Source organism: Echinococcus granulosus (genome assembly GCF_000524195.1).
Source record: "Echinococcus granulosus chromosome Unknown EG_S00165, whole genome shotgun sequence".
NCBI lineage: Eukaryota > Metazoa > Platyhelminthes > Cestoda > Cyclophyllidea > Taeniidae > Echinococcus > Echinococcus granulosus.
The window spans coordinates 68,626-92,104 of NW_020170545.1; the positions used below are offsets into that span (position 1 = coordinate 68,626).

Here is a 23,479-nt window from a genome sequence, read left to right on the forward strand (position 1 = left end):
GAGGAGGAGGAGGAAACGAACCGAACAAAGCTAGGCTACAAAGGAGGTTCAAATCAAAGCCAGCAGGCAAGAGAGAGACCTATGAAATTTGCATAAGCTGTTTGTTTATGTGATTGTCAATCAATTGCTCAGGTGAACTCACATCGCAATAACGTGCAACAATGAGTACCATTTGCCTTGTCAAGTAATACACTCAAGGGTTGTATTTGGGAGAGAGAAAAATTAATAGCTTCAGATGATTAACTTTGGCATAAAATTCATTACAAGATTAATTATCGATTCCGCATTTTTCATCCAAAGAAGTGTGGAGATTCTAGCCTGAGATATAATGGTCTATTTAGCGAGTTGTTTGTTTAACTCTCGGTTTTGGTGACGGGCCGCTTAGAGGCTCCGCCGTTGTACCTATTCCGGAAGTCCTGGCTTTTGGGCCATTCGAGTCAAAAGCGCACAGTCTGCCCTAGCATTATTTCTTCTTCGGCTTCATTGAAGTCTTGGGGCCAATAAATTATCTAAAATCCTTAACAGCCCCTTGACAAGTTGCTCTTAGCAAGAATTTGTGGACACCTCTGTAATCCCCGTCACACGTATGAGAAATCCGTTTGTTAGCAACTTGTGGTAACTACCCATCAAAATAAACCTCAGAAGCAGACTGGATGGTCCTAAAACAATAAAATTGCCGTTGGGTGTTATTGTTTTAACGATATTTGCAGCTTTCAGTTTTTTCTCCGCTAAAACATTAAAAATCCTGACTGCAGTTTTCCTTCATCATCGGGACCCCGATAGCCATGTGGCAAGGTAAGGAGGAAATAAATGATTTTCTTTACTAATTTTGCTAACTAATTTAACTTCATGTGAACTTTATGAAATCTACTTTGATAAGAAGTTTTGAAGAACCGAAAAGTTTCTCCTTTAATAATATTCATTTGCGACTAATAGACTTGTCAGTTGTTTTCGTTTACTGGTTATTAGTTTTCGTATTGTCTCCAACGCTCACGCTCTCTGGCGCAATTCTTAAAGTACACGCTTGGGTCACTAGACTTTCACATTTCAAATGCACGCTTTAGGTGATATTTGACGGTGCTTCGGTGTACTCATTTCAAATGGACTATTTGCAGTGCACTAAAGCCCAAATTTGGCACAAATGTATTTTAAATCGAAATAAATTGCTTTTCTTATTTCCAGAAACTTAATTTAATTGTGCTTTTGTTAGGGCAATATTTTCTTGAGCGTGGGGAGGGCAGGTCACCAAGACTGCACGACTCAAAAGTGGAAAATCCTAGCACCACCGATTACTTCTACCATTTCTTAGCGGGAAATAAAAAGACGTCGAGGTAGAGTTCAGTGCAGTTCGGGTTGGAGTGAAGATCCAGCGGCTTGTTGTAGTCAGGTTTAAAAAATATGTGGTAACATGAGAACAAAGTGGGAAGGAGGAATAGGCATTAAACTATTTTAAAGAGCCCTTACCAAATGATTCTGCCTTTAGGCCGGAGTTCCTATGGATAGCGACTTACATACGAGGTGGTCTGCACATTCCCATTTCCCTTAAAACAATTTCCAAACAGGGCAAAACCCTAGATCCAGTGGAATCGCCAAGAGGGGCCCGTGACGTTACAGTAAAATACCATTTCATTCGCGTGCATACTCGATGAGTGGAGCGGTTGGTTAGTGAGTGTTTGTCTTACGGCACCGACTACGTTGTAATAACCTACGCAGAATTTCGACCAGAGGAAGGCTAGGGAAGACGCTCAAAAGGGAAGGGGAGCCAAGTACCACTTTGAATATTTGTTTATCTCATTGTATGGGTATCACGGGCACCTAAGGTCCAAAGCTTGTGCTTCTGATGAGCTGCATGGCCTCAGGGCAATGCCAGTAGCCCCATTCGCAGCCCTTCCGTACGTCAGCAATACGCTTTCTGTCCCAGTATTACGTCGGGGCGCTACAGTAGACCAATTCCAAAATTACTATCATGTCTTTGAAGAAGGAGAAGAAGACAAAGAGTGGTCTCGCGGATTTTAGCGCGAAATAATTACACCTGAAGAATGGGGAAAGGAGATGAAGTAAATATATTTGGTGACACATCACACCCGTGGATTAATGTGTTTTAGTTTTGCATTCTACCAAGCTGACCCTCTCAGTAATCTGCTTTTCGGCTTCTAAAATGCAAGTCCCCCAGTTCTTTTGCGTATTTATGTAAACTTTAGTTACTTAGGAACTTCCACTTTGTAGCTCAGTTTCGGCAACGGTGAGGCAACACAGTGAAGGCAATAAGAGGAAATACGCTTACTGGATGCCACGCTAAAATAGTATGGAGGAAAGGCATTTACCTAGAGTTACCGAATCTTTGGAGGGTCACAATGGATGGATGGCCAAAGTTCCGTCAGCCTTTGGCAGCTAATCCTATCTGCGTAGCGGTGGATAGAATTCTTGTCATCGATATTCCCATTTCGCGAATAGCTTTGATCGGCTAAAATACAGTTGAAGAGGCCGAACCGCAATGATCACGGAGATCACTGGCAGCTATTTCCAAAATAACGGTGACCTATGCTTGGCATTAATATTACGTTACTCTGCGTAGCTTTTCAGGTCTCTATTAATTTTGCTTCTAAGTCTTTCAAGGTAACGCAGATGCTTCCATTAATCGACTTGAAAACGCCATTTACCTTTTACGTCCATGTTACACAAGCTCGGAGGTATAAGCGACTGCGTGGATCATTTAATTGGTGTAACTGTACCTTGTAGTTAAGACGCCGTCCCACGGTTTCCTAAGTTTGTTTGCATGGCTCTCGTTTCTGTTCATCTGCCAAAGTAGGCAAGTGAAAAGATACACATGCAATCCTGTGCAGCCAATCGCAACTCGTTAAGGGGTTGGATCCGAGCCTAGTGTAACCAAATATTCAAATCAGACGGCGGTAGTAACTAAGGCACCAAGACAAGCACATACATGTCATCATTTTAGAGCGAAATGCAAACAGTTGCTTTGACTTCTCCAGCTGCTTCATTAACATATTTCAGGTCCCCAAAATGAAAAATCAAATCCTCCTTAGCTGGGAATGTTAACGGGCGATCCGTGAGACTTCGATTGTACAGTCAATTTTGTTCCAAACGCAAGGCTAATGGTCGAGCCTTTGTAAATTGTACTTTTTATTTAGTACCAGCTAAAATTAGCTCGTGAATCATCAGTTTTTCGTTGTTTTTGATCGGTTACAACTGACTTCTCCTGCATCAGGTGAATCGGCTTGCACTACAAATTTCGATTAACTAAATATCTAACTGCTTAAATTTTGATCTTTTTTTATTTTAAAAACTAGCTCGACATATGCTTATCGATATCTCATCAAATGTTGGTTGTTCTACTCTCTCTCAAACACGATTTAATACCATTAAATCTGCAGTGTCAAATGATATGTTTGTGTTGTCTACTGGTCCATAAAACACTCAGTTTCTTGTTACCTCATGAATAACTGCGCACATGAAAGCAACTTGCTTGCTGTTTTCTTTATGTATTCACCGCCCTATAAGTCTCTGATTTTTACAAAAAAACGCTGTTTGTTCAAATGTGCGTACAACTTCACAGGCCCTTCATTCTCCGCACTGTCTGCCACCATTATTCTTGGCATGATCCTGTTCCCATGCCCACAACCTCCTTCTTGTATAGTGGTCTGCCTCATTGCAGCTTCAGAGATTACTTGGGATGCTGCATTATTGGCAGCAGTAAGCATACCCTACCCCAAATGAATAAAAAATGATGAAACCCAGTTGTAACCGATTTAAGATACCAAGTATTGAAACGGAAGCCATGACATTTCGGGTTTCGCACATTAACCGCCAACTGGGGAGGTGAGGATGAAGCTGACTACATGTATATAGTCTCCTCCAGCTTTGCCACCTTCTCCTAAATCAAACCAGTTCAGGCGCAGTTCATATTGAGGGGGAACCTCAACCGCATATGCAATGTTTGCTTTCACTAATGGGCATAATTCACCCTATGATAGAAGATCGTTCATGCTATCATTGCCTTCTTAGTTTTAGGTTTCACTTTACTGAAAAATTCGTTATGGGCTTATCAGAAAGGTGATCAAGAAGCGGGTCGGAAATGGCATTAACTGATAAACCAGTAGCCATTCAAATGTGTATTTAACTGCCTGTACACTTCAGCCTCCATGATTTATGCTGTTGACTTGACAGTATTGAATTCTCTTTAACTCCTATGACCTTCTGTTATGAAGAATGACTTTTTAAGATGATATTTAATTGCTTTGGGAGCTATTTAGGACACTATAATTCTATCAGGACTAAATGAAGAGGATTCATGACTGTATTTCGAAACTTCTGGGCGGTCCACTGAAGCAAACTTCTCAATTATTCATACGTTTATAAATTTACCCTAGTATTTCCACTTACTATTTGCAAAACCTGGAACAATAAGTTTTGATCTGCATAATTCCCTCCACTGGTAAGACTAGGCAAACCCGTGAAGGTTATAAAGTAAACTAATAAAGTTTATTAGCTGCCATGATTATGAAATTGTCCTCAACTATAAATTTAAGATGACCCCATGGTATGCAATATACTTTTTTTTCGAAAAATGGACTACTAAGTCCAGAATCCACCTTTTATCAATTCAGACACCCAGCACTGTAGCTGCCCAAGACTTCTCCAAAGACGAAAAAAATGCTGATTACTCCCGTAGAATATGTAATGTAGTCCTACAGAATTACTTGTAGACTAATAGCATGGGCTGGAGGCCAGGTCTCCCTGCGGAGGTACAATGGCAGATCTCCCGGGGGCCATTTCCAAAACCGAGAGCTTAACAACTGAAGCACTACTCGAATTTTCAATTTTATGCATTGGTGATATCCATAACCATTGATACTTCTCTCAAATTGTAATTTGTATCTGAGATTCAAATGAAAGCATGACTTAATTGTAAATGACATTTTACCTTTAAGAATGAATTCAATTAAAAATTTGATTTATTAAAAAACAAATTTACAAAAATTCTAGAGGATGCAGTACCAACGATAGACAAATAGTTCCTTCTTTCTTCCACGAAACTTTCAGCAACGATGTAATACGCCTTCATCATAAAAAACATAAAGCTATTTGACACAGACTTTTTAATTATTAAACTGTGAAACAACTGCCACTAGGGGTGACAAAATGTGTTTTTAGTAATCTTATGAATTACTTTGCTCTTTCATTCGCCTTCACAAGGTGAAATGGTAACACATGCTTTCCCTGCATAGAATACGCAGCCGCTCCGACTTCAGACAAAAACATTTACTCGGATTAAAATAGTTGACTTTCCGTTTTATATTCTCATTCACCTCTTGAAGGCTTGCTAAGATTTGGCATTGGTGGTTGTTCAACTGGTGATTCGCGTACCTACTTAAAGGCGCCTACTATGTGCGGCTACTTTATAATGTCTACACGGATTGTTGCTGCTAGAACGTCGGCTTCCAGTGGGTCATGCATTGCCCTTATTTGCAAACAACCAATAAGGCATTAGATCGCTTGCCATGACTTTGAAAGCCCTCCCTGATTGGACGAATTCGACCACTAATGTCGCGATGCTTCTGCTCTTTTTCTGCCAGGTCAACCCAGGCGCTCGCCATCGGGGGAAGTACAAATTAGGCACTTAAATACATAAATTTGTATTTTGGACTTTGGAATCAGGCTCCGTGTAAATCAGACATCTGAGATTGGTACAGAGTACGTGTAAAATATGCTGGCTAATCACTGACTGGCGGTTGTCTTCGCAGTGGGTATTAAGTAAATGAACAGATTTTGACTAGATTTCCTCAGGATACATTCACTTCAAGACAATAAATTGCTTCCTGCCTAGATCTCTTACATTTTCGTGCTTTTACGGTAAAACGGGACGTTGTAAAACTTAAAACAATTTGGTAGCAGACCAGCAGCAATATTTCATATGGCGAGCAAAATAGTGTTGGTAGCTTAGAATGCATGACAATTGGCGAGTTCCATACAAGACTACGAAAGAAGTGGTTGCGATTGTATTTGCTGAAATTCCTAACTTTCCTCTACAGGGCAGTGATGAGGGAATCGTAATTTTTAAGACAAAAGGGGTTGCTGAAGGACAAAACGAAAAGTTAAAAATATAGTTTTTTTAATTACAAAATAGAATTTAGAGTTGTGTTGAATTCAGCTCTTGGCAAAGGAGCAAAGAAAAACAAATTCACACAGAACTAGAGAATCAAGGAAAATAGTAGAAAAAGGGTAAGATTCTTATGGGATTTTTCTGATATGCAAAAATACAGCACAAATATTGGGTTAATGGATTTAATAGTAAGATAAGGAATTTTGTAAACCGTCTGTGGGGCTAGTTACAAAGATGTCTACGGTGCCTATGTAAAGATGCCATTTAGGTGTACACGCGACACCTCCTACACTCCTCTACTAACTGGATATGGCTAAGCAGCACTGAGATGAGACCAAAGTAGCGAGGAGGAATGGACGCCATACCTCAACCCCACGCATTTATTTTAAATGCCGTCATTTGTTATATGACTCTGCTTTTGGGCCAGTAATCTTACCACTAGTGGCCGACGCACAAGATAGTCAGCACATTCCCCTTCCACCAATACAGTTTCAAAGGGGGAGGAAACTCTATGTACAGTGGAATCGCTAAGATGGACTGGTGACATAGCGATCAAATATCAACTCTTTTGCATGGAAATTTGATGTCTGGAGTGGCTTGGTCGTGGGTTTTTCTTCCAGTACCAACTGCATTGGAATGGCCAGCTTGGGCTTCTTACTAAGAGGAGCATCGGCGTCAACGCTTGAAAGGAAAGGGGGCTATGTAGTGCTTGTTCGTTTACCTGTTCGTTTTAGTTTTGGGAGCAATTAAGGCTCCGCCACTTAGCTTCGGCTATGAGGCATGGCCTTCGGACCATACTAGCAGCCCTCTAGGCTTTTCTGTACGTCGGAAATACACTTTCTGTCCTAGTATGTTGTCTTCCTTTGTCTTCGTGAAAGATTAAGAGCTTAGTAAGTGGTATCATATGGTCTGTTGGAAGGCAGAAGTTATAGTTAGTTTTTATAAATATTTTATTAGAAACAAAGTTTTGCCTGGTTACATTGTTAACACAATGACTCTATTCTGCGGACGTCTTGACCTTAGAGTTCATTTCACGTTCTTCAATTTGCATTTGAGGGCAAAATTCAGAATCTACAGCCGAAAATACACCGTGATCTCGAATGCAAGTTATTTTCTCTCGAGTTCACAGTGCCCTCGAGGGAATAAGCACTCCAACTGGCAGAGGAATTTTCATCAGCCCTCTACTCTTCCAGCTTTCGAGATGAGACTTGGAGACCCTAGTCTCTCCGTAGCCTCTACTGCCAATCTACCCTCACAATAGGCAGTATTTAACGTTTGATTCCAGAATACCGTAGCTTCACTTGTAAATGCCAGGTTACAAATCATGCTTGTGCTTCATAATCCAGTGTTACGCGTGCTATGCCTCCTGATACACAAAAATGAAGTGAAGAGAGTGAAATGAGGTATACGCGGAGGATAAGGTCAACTGAAGTACATAAAGGTAAGTCATCATTAAGAAGATCGAAATGTACCTCTAGATGAGTCGCATGAATAGTAGCATTTCACCACTACCTTCCTCAAAACATGCGATAACCGATATTTTTTATCTGTTCACCTTAAAGTACTGCTATGAAGCTTTGAAGCACTTTGGGGACTTAATTTTAGGAAAATTTAGCAAAAAAATAAAATTTCCGCAAAAAATCCCTCCCATGAAAATACAATCGATCAAGTTGATGGGTTGTCAATAAACCAGTCATAGGGGCAAATCAAAACCGATTGTGTAGAAACTGTAAAATAAAATATGATTTTATTATGCAAACATCTAACTGTCACGCCTTATTCTAATGAGATGAATGAATGCTAAGGTGAACTTTTGAGTTGAAACGGGGCTTTTAGCATACCAAAAGAGCGACTATATCTCAGGAGTGGGAACGGGATTTCATTTTTTATGCATTTCTGTTGCTGCATTCAGGAATATACTCATTCCAGCGTTCAAGTACCACCTGAAAAGCAACCTCTTTGTGGGAAGATTCATCATTACAAAGGAAACATCCTAGTATCCCAAGATGCAAAAAGGGGATATGGTAATACCCCCAAGCAGGGTTGAACAGGCTCAGCTCGGCACTGTACTCGGTGTGTGCTAACTTTCCGGTATTGCAGAGTTCTTGTTTGCGAATGACTGTGCCGTGTTCACCTTACTCACTGAAAAGTTTTGCGTCGATCATGCGTTCCACGGATGCGCTGTTAGTTCGCAGGAATGACTGCTGCACTGTGGACTGGGAACGACCTACCAAAGCCGGCTTATCAATCCCGTACTATACCTGTAGTCCTCTGCAAGTGTAGCTATGGGTGAGTTTTGGTTTGACAAGGCACCTCCTCGTTGTATACGCTCACATGTTGCAGTCATTTTTTGCCATATCGGCGAAACTCATTTAAGGTGAATTGGCCTGCAGCATTTGGGTGGTGTTAGTGTGTATTTAGGCGCTTTTGTGCCCTAGTAGTGTTATGATCTGGTGTTTGTGTGCATGTGCTTGGATCCTGTCGAGTTGCTAACCAGCGTCATCAGTGGATAAGATTTTGATACAGATGACCATTTGCTGTCAGGATGGAATAAGTAAGAGAATATAGCTTATGCATGTGTGACTAGTAAAGACTGCTGGGGAAAATTTGTGGATCAGCCTCACGTATCTGTCGTGTATGACTGCCCCTGACCTTAATATGAGTAGTAGTACACCTGAAGAATGACGACTGTCAGCCAGTCAAGAGAGACAGAGGGGGAGTTCGACGTTCCACAATGTTCTAAAAACTAGCCACGAAAACGGAACCTCATTAAACATCAAAACATGAGTGTCTTCTGGGGATGCAGGCAATCCCAGAGTTAGCACACCTGTTTAAGAAAACGTGAAATTAAAAGTTCCGTTTTGACTTAAACACGCCTGGTACATTTACTAAATTGATCTTGACAACGACGCTGACATAACTTAATCAGCCATGAAGTGCGCAACTTTGATTTTTTTCAAAACAACTTAACAGCAATGCAAACACATTCGCGTTTGTATGATCTCAGCAAGCTACACACCTACGCTCGCATTTGCATACTTGGAAGCACACGCAGTGGATGTGTCGATCTGAGCGCTCGGCGGAAAAAAAACCACGGCTGCAAGCTAAGCTAAGCGTGGCCCAACATTCATTACGCGCTCACTCGTGTCTAAGTTCTAATGACCTGTATGGAGTAGGGATGAACTGGTTCGTTATTTCATACCGTAGGTATTGGCGTCCGAATCCCCTTATGCTGAAAACTTTCTAAAGCATACGATAATTTGGGAAGTAGCTATACAGAAGGCCTCAGAGATGGGTAGCACAAGTGGTGTGGGTAGAGCTCCTCTAAAGCTGTTCGAAATTCGAATGGCGAAAGCTGAAAAACGTTCACGTAGTAATGTACGTTCCTACAAAAGATCATTTTGCTTCTTGTTTTGTAAGTCCTCCTTGACGGATCTTAGGATCACCCTTTCTTTAGTTGTTGGAAGTCGTCCAAGAAGGCTAAATTCACCATGAGACAGGAGTGATGGACACTTGATGGATAGTTCGTGAGTCACCAGAATCCTGTTGAGGCCACCAATTAGATAAGAAAGTGGTAGACTTTAGAACAAGTGTCTTTAGTGACTAAAATAATTGTGTGAGCGCAGCGGTGCTGTGTGCGTGTACAACCATGGCGGTTGGCTAGAGAAGGCCGCCGGAGACCAATTTGTGGCTTGTGTGTGGGTCACTGGGTGACTTATTGACCTTGATCTTAAAGTGAGTGAAGTATCGCATTTAATATGATCCCAATCAATCAGGCGACAATAAGCTGCGGGGATCCCGGCACACGATCGCAAACACCTGTTTTAGAGCAGCATTGCAAAAATGGCTTCAATCCCTTCGATCTTGCCCCACGTCTGGCCATTATTCGAGAGTTCTGCTGCGACACCCTCAAGATATAGCCATTCACAGTATGTCTACCTTCTGTGAGGTCTGAGCACAGCTTCCAGTTAACTAAATCTGATTTATTTTTTTTGTGGAGCAATTTGCTTGTGTTCCTTACTGTAAAGCTCAAATTGCCTCTAAAACAGTTATTAAACGGGAAGCATAAAAATAGATTTAATGCGAATGCACGGAGGGACTGGGATAGTAAAAGCGCAGGCCCATACCACCATTGTGGCAGTAGATTAGCATAAGACTTAAAGGGCGTAGGCCAATATGCTGTCAAAAAATGTACCCTTCTTCAGGAAATGGCAACCTTGGCGACTCACAACAGGACTATTAAAACTACTTCAATTGTTAATGCAGATTAACAGCTCTAGTTAGTATTTATCTTTATGCCTTGAGGTAGGTGCAAAGTGGCACAACGTTTACAACACGATTTCCACATTTTTATTATCAGATGATAAAAAATATGAATGTTTGTAAGCACTTATGCGCATATCGATTTTAAAAATGTAACATAAGGCTGGCCATTATAGTAAAACAATCTTCATTGTCAGCTTTGACATTATTCATGGAGTTGTGACCGTTTACCATTTACTACTCTCTTCATCCCCTATCAGTATCGTCTTAACCCTGCCAGCTAATTTTCTCCTCCCTCCCTCTGTTGAACGCAAACTTGTAGAAGGAGAAGCGATCTTGATCCTGTTACAAAGGGTGAGAAAGCCTGAATATTTACAACTGATTTAGCTGCATCTGGGTCGAGAAAAAAACTGCATGGACATCCTTGCCGTTTACATGAAACTCACTTAAATGAATAGGAGGCGTTTTGGGGGCAAATAAGATGGGGAAAAGGAAGGCTCACCCGACCTTGGCGCATAGTGCGTAGGGGCGCGATATGAGGATGTCGGGCTTGACCGTCCGTTAGACATGTAGTAAAGCAGGACCGTATAGAGCTCCTGGCCCGCCCTGGTTACTAACTTGACCAGCTGACTGAGGGAGTTAATCTTTATGTCGCAGAGCTTCTCAACCATAGTAGGTGGTCGAACTCCGTGTCAGAAGTGGACGGTTATGCAGGCGAGCCACGGAAAACAGTTTCTGTCAGATGTTGAAAATGCCTAGGGTACTCCTTATCGTCCTCGCCCGCTTTTTGGTAGTGAAGGGGCAAGTCTCTAGCGCGAGTCTGCTCTGCCTAGTCAATGCCGATTTGAGTTAAGGCGACACAACATTGCTCTAGGTCAGTGTGGGGGTGACGCCAGCATCTGTTACAGCTGAAAACAAATTTTGAGGGAGAGCCCAGAGGATGTTGGGTGTTAATAGAGATCAAGGATAGAGGTTGAGGTTAAATTCTGCGGTTTTGAGCCACTCTTCAAAGTTTATGCTCAACACCGATTACGTTTTGATGGATAACGCGGAAGGCTGACCAAGGGGAGCGTCAAAGTCGACACACAAAAGAGGAGAAAGGCTCTGCAATACCTTTGCTGTTTAACTTTTGGTATCGATAACGGGATTGCTTTGTGTCGTGGCCATTGTACCTTCGCCAAGTGGGCTGGCCTTTGGGTCATACCGGTAGTCCCAACCCCTACTGTATAGTAGACATAGTAGACATATATGTTCTGTCAAGGTATTATGTTTTCTTTCGTCTTCAGGTTTGGGAACCAAAACAAAGTATAACTTCGTCGTACCATGTACTGTTTTCGCTAGTCCAGAATGCATGAGAAAGGAATTCTTAGAGTCAACGCGATGATCCTGGACCCTGAAGACCTTTTAGTAAGACTGTTCCTTCTCACAAAACCATTGTGCACTGGAAATTCATGTCCAAAATTTGTTTAAAATAAGTACCCTCCATCGGTAGGTTTTATTTCGAGCATCGCGTATGGAATGGTACTTGTTTTGCTTATGTCTGCGAGTCGGTTTCTCTATAGACATAAGTGTAAGCTACTTTCAAAGTTGCATAGCTTAAAACCTCTTCCAAAGCAAATGAGGGGCTGCAATAAAATTGAGGTTCCTCTAGTAATCGCCACGCTTTGCAGGCCGCATCAAGGCCCTGGCTGTGTTTGCATGTATCGAAGTCTACGACATTGCGCCCGTTCTTTTATGCCCCTTAAATTAGAATCCCGTAACACACCCGATCCCCAAAAGAATGGTGCAAACCTGCGAGGCAAGGAGGAAGCCTAAGAGTGGCATAATGGAGCGTGTGGAATGACAAGGTTTGATCTGTTATGTGCTCAGTTGAGCTATCAGTGAGCACACATCTCCACGTGACGGTCTGCTGACATGCCTCATGTTTGTCTAGTCTCGTGCAGCTCCTCTCAGGGTAACTAATTTTCCGCTCAAGGTGCCGTATAATAGCAGTGTCTCCTGACCTCTCTCAAAGTGGCCACTGAAACGTTTGCATAGTGAAGAGGTAGATAGTTTTTGCAAAATTTATTTTTTTATCAAATAGGCAATAAAATCACCCTCAAAAAAGAACGCCTTAAGTCAGAACACTTGTGTATTTTGTAGGACAAGCAATTCATAAACGTTATGTGCAACAGGTTTGAATGAGTCCGTTAGGCTAGAGGCCGTCAGTAAATAAGAGCCTCCCAACTGAAAGGACGCTGTCAGCCCCCGAAAGGGTACGTACTCGGAACATACATAGCCGTGATTCCTGTACCCCATTTACTATCCCTACCCAACTCATCTACTCTTTCCAAGGGTATGAAGTCTGAGGTGGCAGAGAGACAAGCCTAGACCTATCACAATTATTCCATTTTTTTGCTGCCAATGTCGAAGTTAGCTTGTTGGAGTGGGTGTACAAGGTTTGTTTCCAAAAATGGCAATTCTAGAATAAGCTGTGGCGAATTTTTAAAAGTTACTGGTGTACAATATGAAAAATGCAAGACCAATTGTCAAAAAGGTGCTTTTATGTTACCTCACTGAAACTAACTTCTGATATACATCAGGTGATATTCCATAGGTTTCTTTTTGATCTGATTAGCGGGATTCGGATAATACTTAAATAACCAAAAATAGCGAATTTTATAAAAGACCTAAAAATTGAGTGTCACTTCACTGTCAGAATTGGTCACTCTTCAGACAATACGGTTAGAAAAGGCTTTTTTGAACATTGAGGTGTCCACATCCGATTATCAGTCACGCAACAATGATGAGACAACTGTAAATGACTTTTTAGGCCTTGGTTAGGGCATTTCCAGCTGGCAAAAACAATTGTTGGCATTTCCGAGTACATAGGTTTCAAATGAAATCAAATGGGAATAGTACCGCTACTTTGGGATGTGGGAGGATGCTGTTTGCTTTACTGATGAAGAACATTACGCAACTTGGTTCAGCTACATGTAAAATCAGTAGTGATGATCCAAGTAAAACATTTATTTTCACTTTATTTCATCGATTCAATGTGCATTGAGAGGCGTCGAGAAATTTGCTTGAGAGGAAGTTTAAAGCCTGGCAAAGTTTTAATTGTGGGGCAAAATGGGCCACCTGAAAGCACCTTATCAGCATTCCCATAATGACCTAGATGCTTTCCTTGACCCATTTTACTGCCTCTTTGCTAGCATAAAATAAAGCCCAATGTGTTGGATTGACTGACTTTTTGGCCTGGATTCCTGGTTTATTAGGGGCCTGAAATAACCGCGAAATTGGAGTTAATCGCCAACATTCATTGAAAAAACCATATTTTGGAAATATTCTTATAGGGAAAATGCAAAAGAACAAGTAAAGCAGATTTTGTGGTATTTAAGTCTGAGGAATAAGCCTTTAGAAAAGAATTATCACAAGCGAAATGAGTACTATCGTCAAAGTGGAACGTTATGCACCGCGTATGGCCTGGCATCATGACAAGAATTAGCATTCTAGACCGATCAAGTGCTATGTGACCTTTTACGTGTTAAATCTACCCTACACCTACCCGTTACAGGAGACGACGCCAGTACTGTAGCACATGCCGGATGCAGAAGTTAACTAAGGCGCGGTGACTAAGCCACCACCACGTCAGCACAAATGGAGCGGCTGGTCAGCATCCACGCGTGCATCACCTCGTCGTGGGTGTATCTGCGCCTCTAGGCCTCAGCTGACCTGTGCTCAGGCGCGTGCAGACAAAGCACAGTCTACCCTGCTGCAAGTGCAAAACATCGATATTCTGGACTCACAAGTGCGAATTACGCGCTATTGGCAACGGGCGCACTTTAGCTGCGTGCGGCAAACCACTAACCAATCAATCAGTTGATCAATACTTTCCTGCGTGTTCATGCAGTTCTGTTAGTTAGATACAAACAAAAAATCACAAGAATGATAAAATGTAACTAAAATATAACCTAGTGAAAAAACAAGTAGAATTTTTTGAGCTTAATTAGGGCGTTATTTACAAATTAGTTAAATTGTACTATGAGCATTGATAGTGCTGACTGTTCGTATTTGCTTGCTCTAACGAATGAGAAGTGACTTCTTGCGTACTCATCGATCTGCATAGCCGACAAGAACAACACTGTTGAGTGATAAGTGATCGAGTCCTTAAAAACGGAAAACTATTCTCCAGAATGGCGTTTGTGTGCGGGTCTCTTTTATCACCTACTGAAATGAATGTTTGCTTTAGTGTACTTTTCTGGTCTATGGCAATGATGGTTTTATCAGCTTTGACCCTTGGGTCAGAGGCCCAAAGATGACAAAACATTGGGATTGTTAACTTCCATGTTACTTATAATACTTGCAAAAAGGCGTCAAATGTCAATCCCAAATGATTAATCATCACTTTCGCTTTTTGGCTTTATAGTAGAGCAAACACTTTTGCTAGTGCAATCATCGAGTCATGATGAAGGGCGATGGCAAAATTCCCTATATTTGTAGATCATGGGGGTATCTGTGGTGGACGCTTCCATTCAAATAGGCGTCGTGTTGGCCATGGTTCCACCTTAAAGGCATTACTAATAGCAATTCTCTCAAAAAAAATTTTCACAACAAAAGTTTTAAATTGCGATGCGTCTGATGGCATTATAGCGTCCTGAGTCTTACCTGAAGACGAAAGAAATGATAATACTGGGATGGGTTACGAAATGCCGACGTGTTAAAGGGTTGGAGGGCCACTGGGACGGCCTGGACACCATCCCCCTAAGCGAAATTTTGAAGGGGGAGTTTTAATGTGCCTGAGAAACCAAAATGAAGGCTTAACAATTATTGTTTTCAAAATCAAATAATAGCCGAAGTTAGATACTTTAATTTTATGCAACGTACCAATCACGAATCAGCCCATACGGTAATTTGCGTCCATGCTAATTGACAATGTGAGAACGAGTGTGGACACTTTGATCCCTTTGAAGTATTGGATCAAACTATCACGCATTGTGAAATAAAAGTGACATGATAGGGTTTAGAACTGTGAATAAGAACCATAATTCCGTGTAGTTCGCGGAGTGCCCTTTCTACTTGTAGCAAACTGAGTACTTCGTAAATCAAATTAAGCATGGACTATAACTTTAGAAACTTTACCCCCACAAAATTAGAAAGTGGGAGTTATGGTGCTGTGGCACTGTATTTGAATGTATGGACTCTCGAGTCTCTGTGGATTTTGTTTTAGGTAGGCGGCATGATCTTATGGGTATGACCAACTCCTCTCAACCAACCTGCACCTTGGTGACGGATCTCTGATTCTACTGTTATGGACTAGACCCGTGGAAGAAATCGTGGCGACGTATTAGTCCCAACGGCAAGATAACCTAGGGGTAACAATTCATAACAATTGCACTCATTACAGAGCATTGTCAAACCTTTGGCAATACGAAGCCAACGAATACCTCCTCCCCCTTCAATTTACCCTCCAATACAGTACACACATAGTACGGAATTCCCGGTAGAGTGGAATTACCTAAATGCATCTTCGATGCTGAGAACAGATGTCCTCTCCCCAGTATGACAACTCAGTGACTCCTATTCTTAACTCGTGAGTGTATTGTAACAGAGCGACTACGTTGTGATGACCGGGGCAAAAAGATGACAACGCAGAGAAACAGAGACGACACTCTAAATGCGAAGAAGGCTACATGGAAATTTGATATTCTATTGGACTCTATGTTGAACTAGGCGGGACTTGTCAGACTCAGCAAGCTGTACTCCTGTTTGGCAGCATGGCTCTCTCACCATGACTATATCCTCCGCATTCTCCCTCACGTTGGAAATAAATCATACTGACATGGCTCAATACAACTTTGGGGAAGAGCTGGATCACGATATTTACAAGGGTAGTTTTGCGCCTTTTGGGGAAACGGATATTTATAAATCTTTGCCGCTACTTAGGGTTTACCACAAATTATCTTCGTTGAAATCCTCCAGAATACATACGTTACGGTAATTCGAGGGGAAAGTTGTGGCCATCTTTGGAATACTTTAATAAATCGAGAAAGCTATTTTAAATGATTTTCCATTCTTTTAGAAGTGAAAGTAGACTTTGTTCCCCACTGACTGTTCTAAAAATACATTAAATACACTTATCATGATTTGCCGTTTATTTCATTTACACGGGTCCTTAAGTCTGCGCAAATTGCGCGTTTGACTTGCGGCATGTCCTCTGGGTCATGCTGGTGGCCTTCCAGCACTTCTATGCATTAGTAATATACGTTTTTCATAGTACTGAAGCAGCAGCGGCAAGCCAACCTGGTGCAAAAGTACACTCATTCAGATCAAGCATTGCCTGCATCAAAGTTATAAAACTTGCATTTGAATAAGGGCTCACGATAGAAATAAATTGATTTAGACCAAATTTTAGGGGCTTATAATATGGTTCCCTGTGTTCAGTAAAGGTGTGCTGTATCAAAACTATGGATCGTAAGGTTAGTCGTGGCACTTAATACTACTTGGTTGCCAATTTGCTTAACTGCGTGTGTCTCTGAGTCGTCTCAGATTGTACGTCTACTCTGTGGCACAACCTTTGGGCCATGCTGGCAGCCTCCCAGTCATTCGGCGCATTAGTGATACAGGCTCTCCACAATATCTTAGCTTGTTACCGCTTCAGAGGAAAAACATGGGTGTTTGAACTAACCGTTGTAACATTAATACTTGCTTTAAGACGTACCGTTTGGCCGAACTCTGTCATTGTGTGTCAGTAATCCATAGCTTAAATCTAGAATTGTACGCGTAAATTCGACGCCACTCTTAGTGCATATCAAAAAACTTTCAGCAATAAATTTTTCAAATTATTCATTCGTGATGGCAAAAACCTTGTGTTATAACATTTCAAATAAATCATTGAAATGTGCCAAATAACTTAATTAGGTTTGGCGCGCGGTACCCAGTTTTGTCTCTTTTGTTGGTTTGTTCTGTCTATCGGTATGTCTGGAACTCCTGCTTCGGGCCCAGTGGGCACTTTGAATCCACAAACTGCTACATCTACCATACCTCCTGTATCAAATCCTAAAAACAAGGAAATTTACAAATACGAAGCGCCCTGGAATATCTACTCTCTTAATTGGTCACTGCGACAGGATAAACGCTTTCGTCTAGCGGTTGGAAGTTTTATCGAGGAATACAACAATAAAATTCAAATAATCACTCTCGATGAGGAACAGGGTGAATTTGTCGCCCAGCCTGCTTTTAATCACTACTATCCAGCCACGAAAGTAATGTGGATGCCAGACCCAAAAGGCAACTGTCCGGATTTACTGGCTACGAGTGGGGATTATCTCCGCATATGGAAAGTATCTGAAAATCCCACAAAACTAGAATGTACACTTAATAATAACCAATCTACCGGTTTCTGTGCGCCACTGACCTCCTTCGATTGGAATGAAGCTGATCCGACAATTATTGGTGCTTCCAGTGTGGATACAACGTGCACGATTTGGGGGTTAGAGGTGGTTCAACAACTTTTTTTTCCAGCTGATTTATTTAGACTCAACAAGCTATTGGACGAACTCGAAATGTTAATGGTCATGTTAAAACGCAAGTAATTGCCCATGACAAGGAGGTTTACGATATAGCCTTCAGTCGCGCAACTGGTAATCGAGATATTTTTGCTAGTGTTGGTAAGTTTTGCCTCCTTCATTAATCGTATTGCCGTACGATGAGGATGGTTTAACGCAGGAAGAGGAGAGCATCATTGTTGATTGTTCTTATTATTAACACCACTCACTGCTCTGGCGTACTGATAGATTTTGAGGCCATAAATGGATATCTTAGTCATTAGAGAAGCTACTTTTCTTATAAGCCTCCATTAATGATCCATTATTCTATCTCCCAGGTGCGGATGGGTCAGTGCGTCTCTTCGATCTTCGGAATCTCCTGACATCCACCATAATTTATGAGAATCGTAACCGGACCCCACTTTTGCGTCTGGCGTGGAATCGACAGGACCCCAATTATATCGCCACCTTTGCAATGGACTCTAAGGAGGTAGGTTCACGAATCATGGCTCCGGATTGATGGGTGGGAAGATGAAGTGGATGAATAGACATATGATTATAAGAGTCATTTAAGTCAAATCGGTGCATTTGAGTCCATGAGAGACATGAAATAATACATAGCAGGAAATGGGAACCGCATTTGTATTCCTATGTGGTTCATCACCAATACTGCGACGTCTAACTTATGCCTAAAGGACAGATTCGCCATCGAGAATTTATTTACATATTTGAAACATCCTAGAGGAGCATGCAGAAGGCGCACTCCAACTTTTCAGTTATGCACACTTTTGCGTTAGCAAATAATTGTGTCGTGTTCATAGTTCCCACTGAAATGCTTGTCTCTTCTGCGGTTCCACCGCAGCTCATGCGTCGATCAGGCGTTCTACATTCTGATAAACGCTTGCAAGAATGAGTAACTCACTTTTGAGGCTGTTTGACGTCTCCGTTGACAAGGTGCTTGATTTATCATCCACTATACGCTTCCTACACCCACTCACCATTATCATTCTCCCCCCCTGTCTTGATGATTGGTGTCAGGACTGGGCTGGACTCGGCTTGCCCACGGTATCTGCGCAGGCACGCATTACAGGTTCTAGTACCATTCTGTTGATTCTCTACTTCGGATTTATTAGTTTGAATCGGCCCCTCCTTGCGGATTAGTTTATGAATGAAAAAAATTAGGGAATGGGTGGATGAATCTCTTTACCCATTCCAAGCATCCCTACTATAGGTAACCATACTGGACCTCCGTGTTCTCTCCACACCAATGGCCACGTTGGATAACCACCGGGGTTATCTAAACGGACTGGCCTGGGCGCCGCACTCGAGCTGTCACATTTGCACTGCTGGCGAGGACTGCCTGGCGCTGATTTGGGACATACAGTCGATGCCAAGGGCAATCGAGGACCCAATTTTGGCCTACACAGCGGCAGCGGAAATAAACCAGATCCAGTGGAGCGCTCTTCAACCTGACTGGATTGCAATCTGCTATCAAAATTGCCTGGAGATATTGCGTATTTAGTGAGGTCGTTCGCCCTGTGATAACTACTCTTGAACTTTAAGTATTTCACCGGCAGGAGTCGCGTGACCACTTATCATTTTGTCCATCACTTGTGATTATTTCTAAATTCTTGTACATGGAAGATTGTACTTTATCCATGTGGTTCTATTGTTGCTGGTGTGGGCCTTTTTGACTGTTTGGGGGTGGTTATTGCTGTTATGATTCTCAGTGAATCCCCGCAACATGGGGAAGGAGGTAGTATCGTCTTCGTGATGTGTGTGGGTGTTTGTCTGCCTTACAATGGGAGTGATTGGGCTGATTTGGGGGGGAGGGGGGGATGAGCGTCTTTTCTGAGATAACGAGTTTTGAAGAAGGAAGAGGACAAGGAATTTAATTGAGGGGTCGACTCAGAGGTTCCTGAGAATCCAACTACCTAATATAGTTGTAGCTAAAAATGGTATGCAGGTTCTCATGACACATTGCAACATCCACACTTCTCAGAGTTGATAACACGCGACGCGCGAACTGTAGTCATCTGACAAGTAAATTAAGCCGTACACTTCAACCGCAGTATTCGTAGCGAATTTATACTTTTCTAGTAACTTTCAAAGGTAACGAAGTCGTTGAATACGAATTGATGCGGCACTGACCTTGAAATATTTAAGCCGTGTGAACCCGCTGGACTTGTCTTGGATATCATTGGTCTCAATGCCCTCGTACTACAGGAATCCATTTATCGAAGGTTCAGAAAGTCTCCCATCGGAAGATGATGTAGATTCTAACTGTGGAAATTTTACAATTTAAGGTTGGCAAGACTGTAAGGGATAAGTGTATCAGTGCCATCAGTAATTTATGCAGATACATGAACGATCAAATCGACTCCATTAATTGGCGTGATCTCTCGATTTACACCGGTGTATCAGGTAAATATTGCATGTACATTTGTATTCATGTATTCATTATGGGCTTAACTATTCATTGTTTTAGCATTCGGAAGAAAATTGTTGAAGGGCTCAATTTTAAACATACTTGCACTTCATTTACCTTTACGACTTTAATGTTCATTAAGTCATTTGCTGCTTCACTGATACTCTGGATTTCATCCGGTTCTAGGCTTATTTCATACTTTTTGTAGGTATCCTCTTTGTGGGACTGAAGTTGCAGAGGGATCATGAGCTTACGGAAAACGCTGATGTTTGTCGATTCATCCAAACGGTGAACGAATTCATTGATAAGGCCTATAAAAGACGCAGTAAATCGAGGCTGAGTGAAAGAATCAGTGTTTTTACGAGTGACTACACAGCACCTTGTTTGGTTATGGCGCTCTCTAAGGCATCCAATGCCTCGAAAGCATTCATGGGTTTCAGCAGATGTGCAAAGTATGCAGAATATGAAATACCCGATGAGGCACTCTATGGTCGTGTGGGCTATCTAGCCGGGATCCTAACTCTCTTAGATAATGGTCATCAGATTGATGAAGATGACGTGCGTAAAGTAAGCGTATTTAGCCGACTTTGAATTCATTCATTGTTAGAGATACCCTCTCTGTCTTCTCATCTGGACTACTGTTTCTTTTTCAGATTGTGGAAAAAGTCCTTCACGAAGGTCGTTCTCTCTCTGAGAAGGTGGCTTCACGTCCGGGTATGTACAGTGAACTGATGAAAGGTATTGGGAAACCACCCATCTGTCCGCCTCTCATGTTCATGTGGCACGACAAATTTTACCTCGGGGCTGCTCACGGCTTTGCCGGGATTCTACACATTCTATTAAGGGTACAGTAAGCTCATTAAAGTCATGTACCCCTTGTAATTGCTACGTGGCCGTTTTTTCACGCGCAATTTTTTCAGTGAGTAGTAGCCTGAAATTATCGGCTGTTTTTGCTCACAAAGATCGCTTTAGAGTTAACTATCATGGGGCTTAATACCTTTTAACAAACGTAGTTTTAACTCTGGAATGTGCAGGTTTGGATTTACTATAATACTTCTGAACAATTTTACTTATGACCTAGTTGTCTCATCTTACTCTGCTTAGTGTAAACATTTTTTTTCGGCCACGTTGGAATGGTCCTCCGAATATGTCGTTTGATTCCTGGCACTTTCCTCATTTCTGTTATTATTTTAGGGTCATTTTCCCTCGCTTTGAGTTGTGTAAATTATGTTGCTAAGTCTCAGCACTATGCAGTGTGTGTTAAAAGACTTCAACTTCTTGCAACTGTACTACCTTAACTATAGGGAATACCTATTGGTTGAAGCCGCTGTTGTATTGGCTTCATTTTGCTTCTAGCGCTTCGAACTTCTTTGCCCTCAACCGGGATTCTGTACATCCTTTATCTATCTATTAAATGAGCCGTGTATGGGGTTTGATGCTTAGCTATTCCTTGTGTAATCAGATTATAACGTATTTCTTTGTGCAATTTCTCTTGGAAGGCTGATCAAGTGTTCTCATGACCCCATCCCAAATTACAAATGGTTAACACTTTTCCCTCTGCTTTTGGATTTATAGGGAGGTGCCTGCTGTTTGACATTTTAAACTGCTATAATTGATGCCTCAATTTCTTTCGGTAAATGCAATTGTAATTCTCTAAGACGCCTTATTTGTTTTTAAGCAGTTCTAGTAAGCATTTAACTTTCACTTCTCACTCATTGTACCGTGTCCATTGACTATTTTCTCCGTCTTTTTCAACTTTTCCGTGATGTTATCAGTATTTGTGAGTGTGCCTCGGTTGATATTTGAAAGTTTTATATGTTGCTATTCTGAGTACTTGGGCATTTATTTTGAAATCTGCACTTTAAAACGTAAATTTGCTCTTGGTACCCGCCTTGTCTTTAAAAAAAAAAAAACAATTCTTTGCGTTATAATTAGCATTGGAACAACTGTTTTTATAGGTTTTCGAGTTAGCTTTTTCTGCATAACTAGTAATGCGTACGTCCTTTATGGTAATCCTTAACTCATCATCCATCGTGGGTCTGTTTTCTCTACCTATTTTAAATTTTTAAGGCCCCAGAAGCGATTGTAACCATCCTGAAAGGGTCCAATGATCATTTGGTTGGCGCATCACACTCGTTGTTTTAGTATTCCTACTATGCTATTTTCAACAGGGAGTTCTCCTGGGAACTGGACTCCGTAACCTCTGTGCTAATCTCATTAAATGTGTGCTCACTGTCTCCATCTTTGTGATTAAATTAATAATGTGGATATAATTCCGTTTCGGTTGTTCCGTACCAATTACTGTACGCTACTCGGAAGGCATTGAATATGTCTTCCTGGAACAATGCAACTAAGTTAGTTAACTCCAATTATCTTTTGGTTGGCGAATATTACGGAAGCATATCTTCATTGCGTAACTATGATTACAATCGCTACTACTTGGAATAGGTTAACTTCTGTCCATGTGTTTAGCAAACTCAAAAGTGCCGGTGTGGCTCGAACACCCATCATAACATTTATTTACTTACTTAACTACGGGTTAAATGAGTAGATGGATGTCCAATTTCGCGTGTAGCTAGTTGTGAACAAGGAATAGATACTATGTAAGACTGTTTTAGGGGACACACGTATTCCTCCTTTTCAACAAGGTGTTCTGATGCTACATTTGCCTTCGCACACCTATTCCATTGTCCACCTGACGACTGGCCTGAGGAACGCCCTCAGTATGCAGAGATTTGTCAGTACACACTGGGTACCTAGGAGGTACCAGGATGGTTCGGGAGTACTAACTTTTCTGTACCTCACATCATTCGTGTTTGTCAGCGATTATATTGTATCCACCGTAATCACAGTGGGATTCGTCTCTAGTCCGATTTTGTCTCGAAAGGCGATGTGTTGATCAAGCTCCCAGCACCAGACATGCATTTCATACACTAGCTGAATGTTTGAAAGAATAACTGAGTGACTGATGGGGCTGTGTGCTAGGAACCGCCATGGTCGGGGCCGCCACTGACAGATGTACAGTTGTCTGAAACTTTTCTATAAATATTCGTGAATTGGAATTTGACGCCTTCTTTGACAAGAAGCTTGCTTCATCATTCACCATGCTCTGTTGTATGCATGATGTGTGCAATTATGTCC

The 23,479-nt window shown here is 41.7% G+C and overlaps 2 protein-coding genes across 2 annotated transcripts; both read left to right on the forward strand. All coding sequences in view use genetic code 11, as the record gives it.

Annotated features, from left to right (window-relative positions):
* Positions 1-9,497: 9,497 nt before the first annotated feature.
* Positions 9,498-13,430, forward strand: EGR_09759 (hypothetical protein; the record flags this gene model as incomplete). Its single annotated transcript, XM_024499008.1, has 5 exons — positions 9,498-9,536; positions 10,431-10,503; positions 11,671-11,724; positions 13,083-13,202; positions 13,249-13,430. 5 exons carry the CDS (start codon positions 9,498-9,500, stop codon positions 13,428-13,430), a joined length of 468 nt encoding a protein of 155 aa, XP_024346578.1.
* Positions 13,431-17,340: 3,910 nt separating this feature from the next.
* On the forward strand, positions 17,341-21,192 carry EGR_09760 (DDB1- and CUL4-associated factor; the record flags this gene model as incomplete). Its single annotated transcript, XM_024499009.1, has 6 exons — positions 17,341-17,862; positions 17,901-18,033; positions 18,249-18,400; positions 19,142-19,424; positions 20,547-20,905; positions 20,992-21,192. The coding sequence occupies 6 exons, from the start codon at positions 17,341-17,343 to the stop codon at positions 21,190-21,192; spliced, it is 1,650 nt and encodes a 549-aa protein (XP_024346579.1).
* Between the last annotated feature and the right edge of the window lie 2,287 nt (positions 21,193-23,479).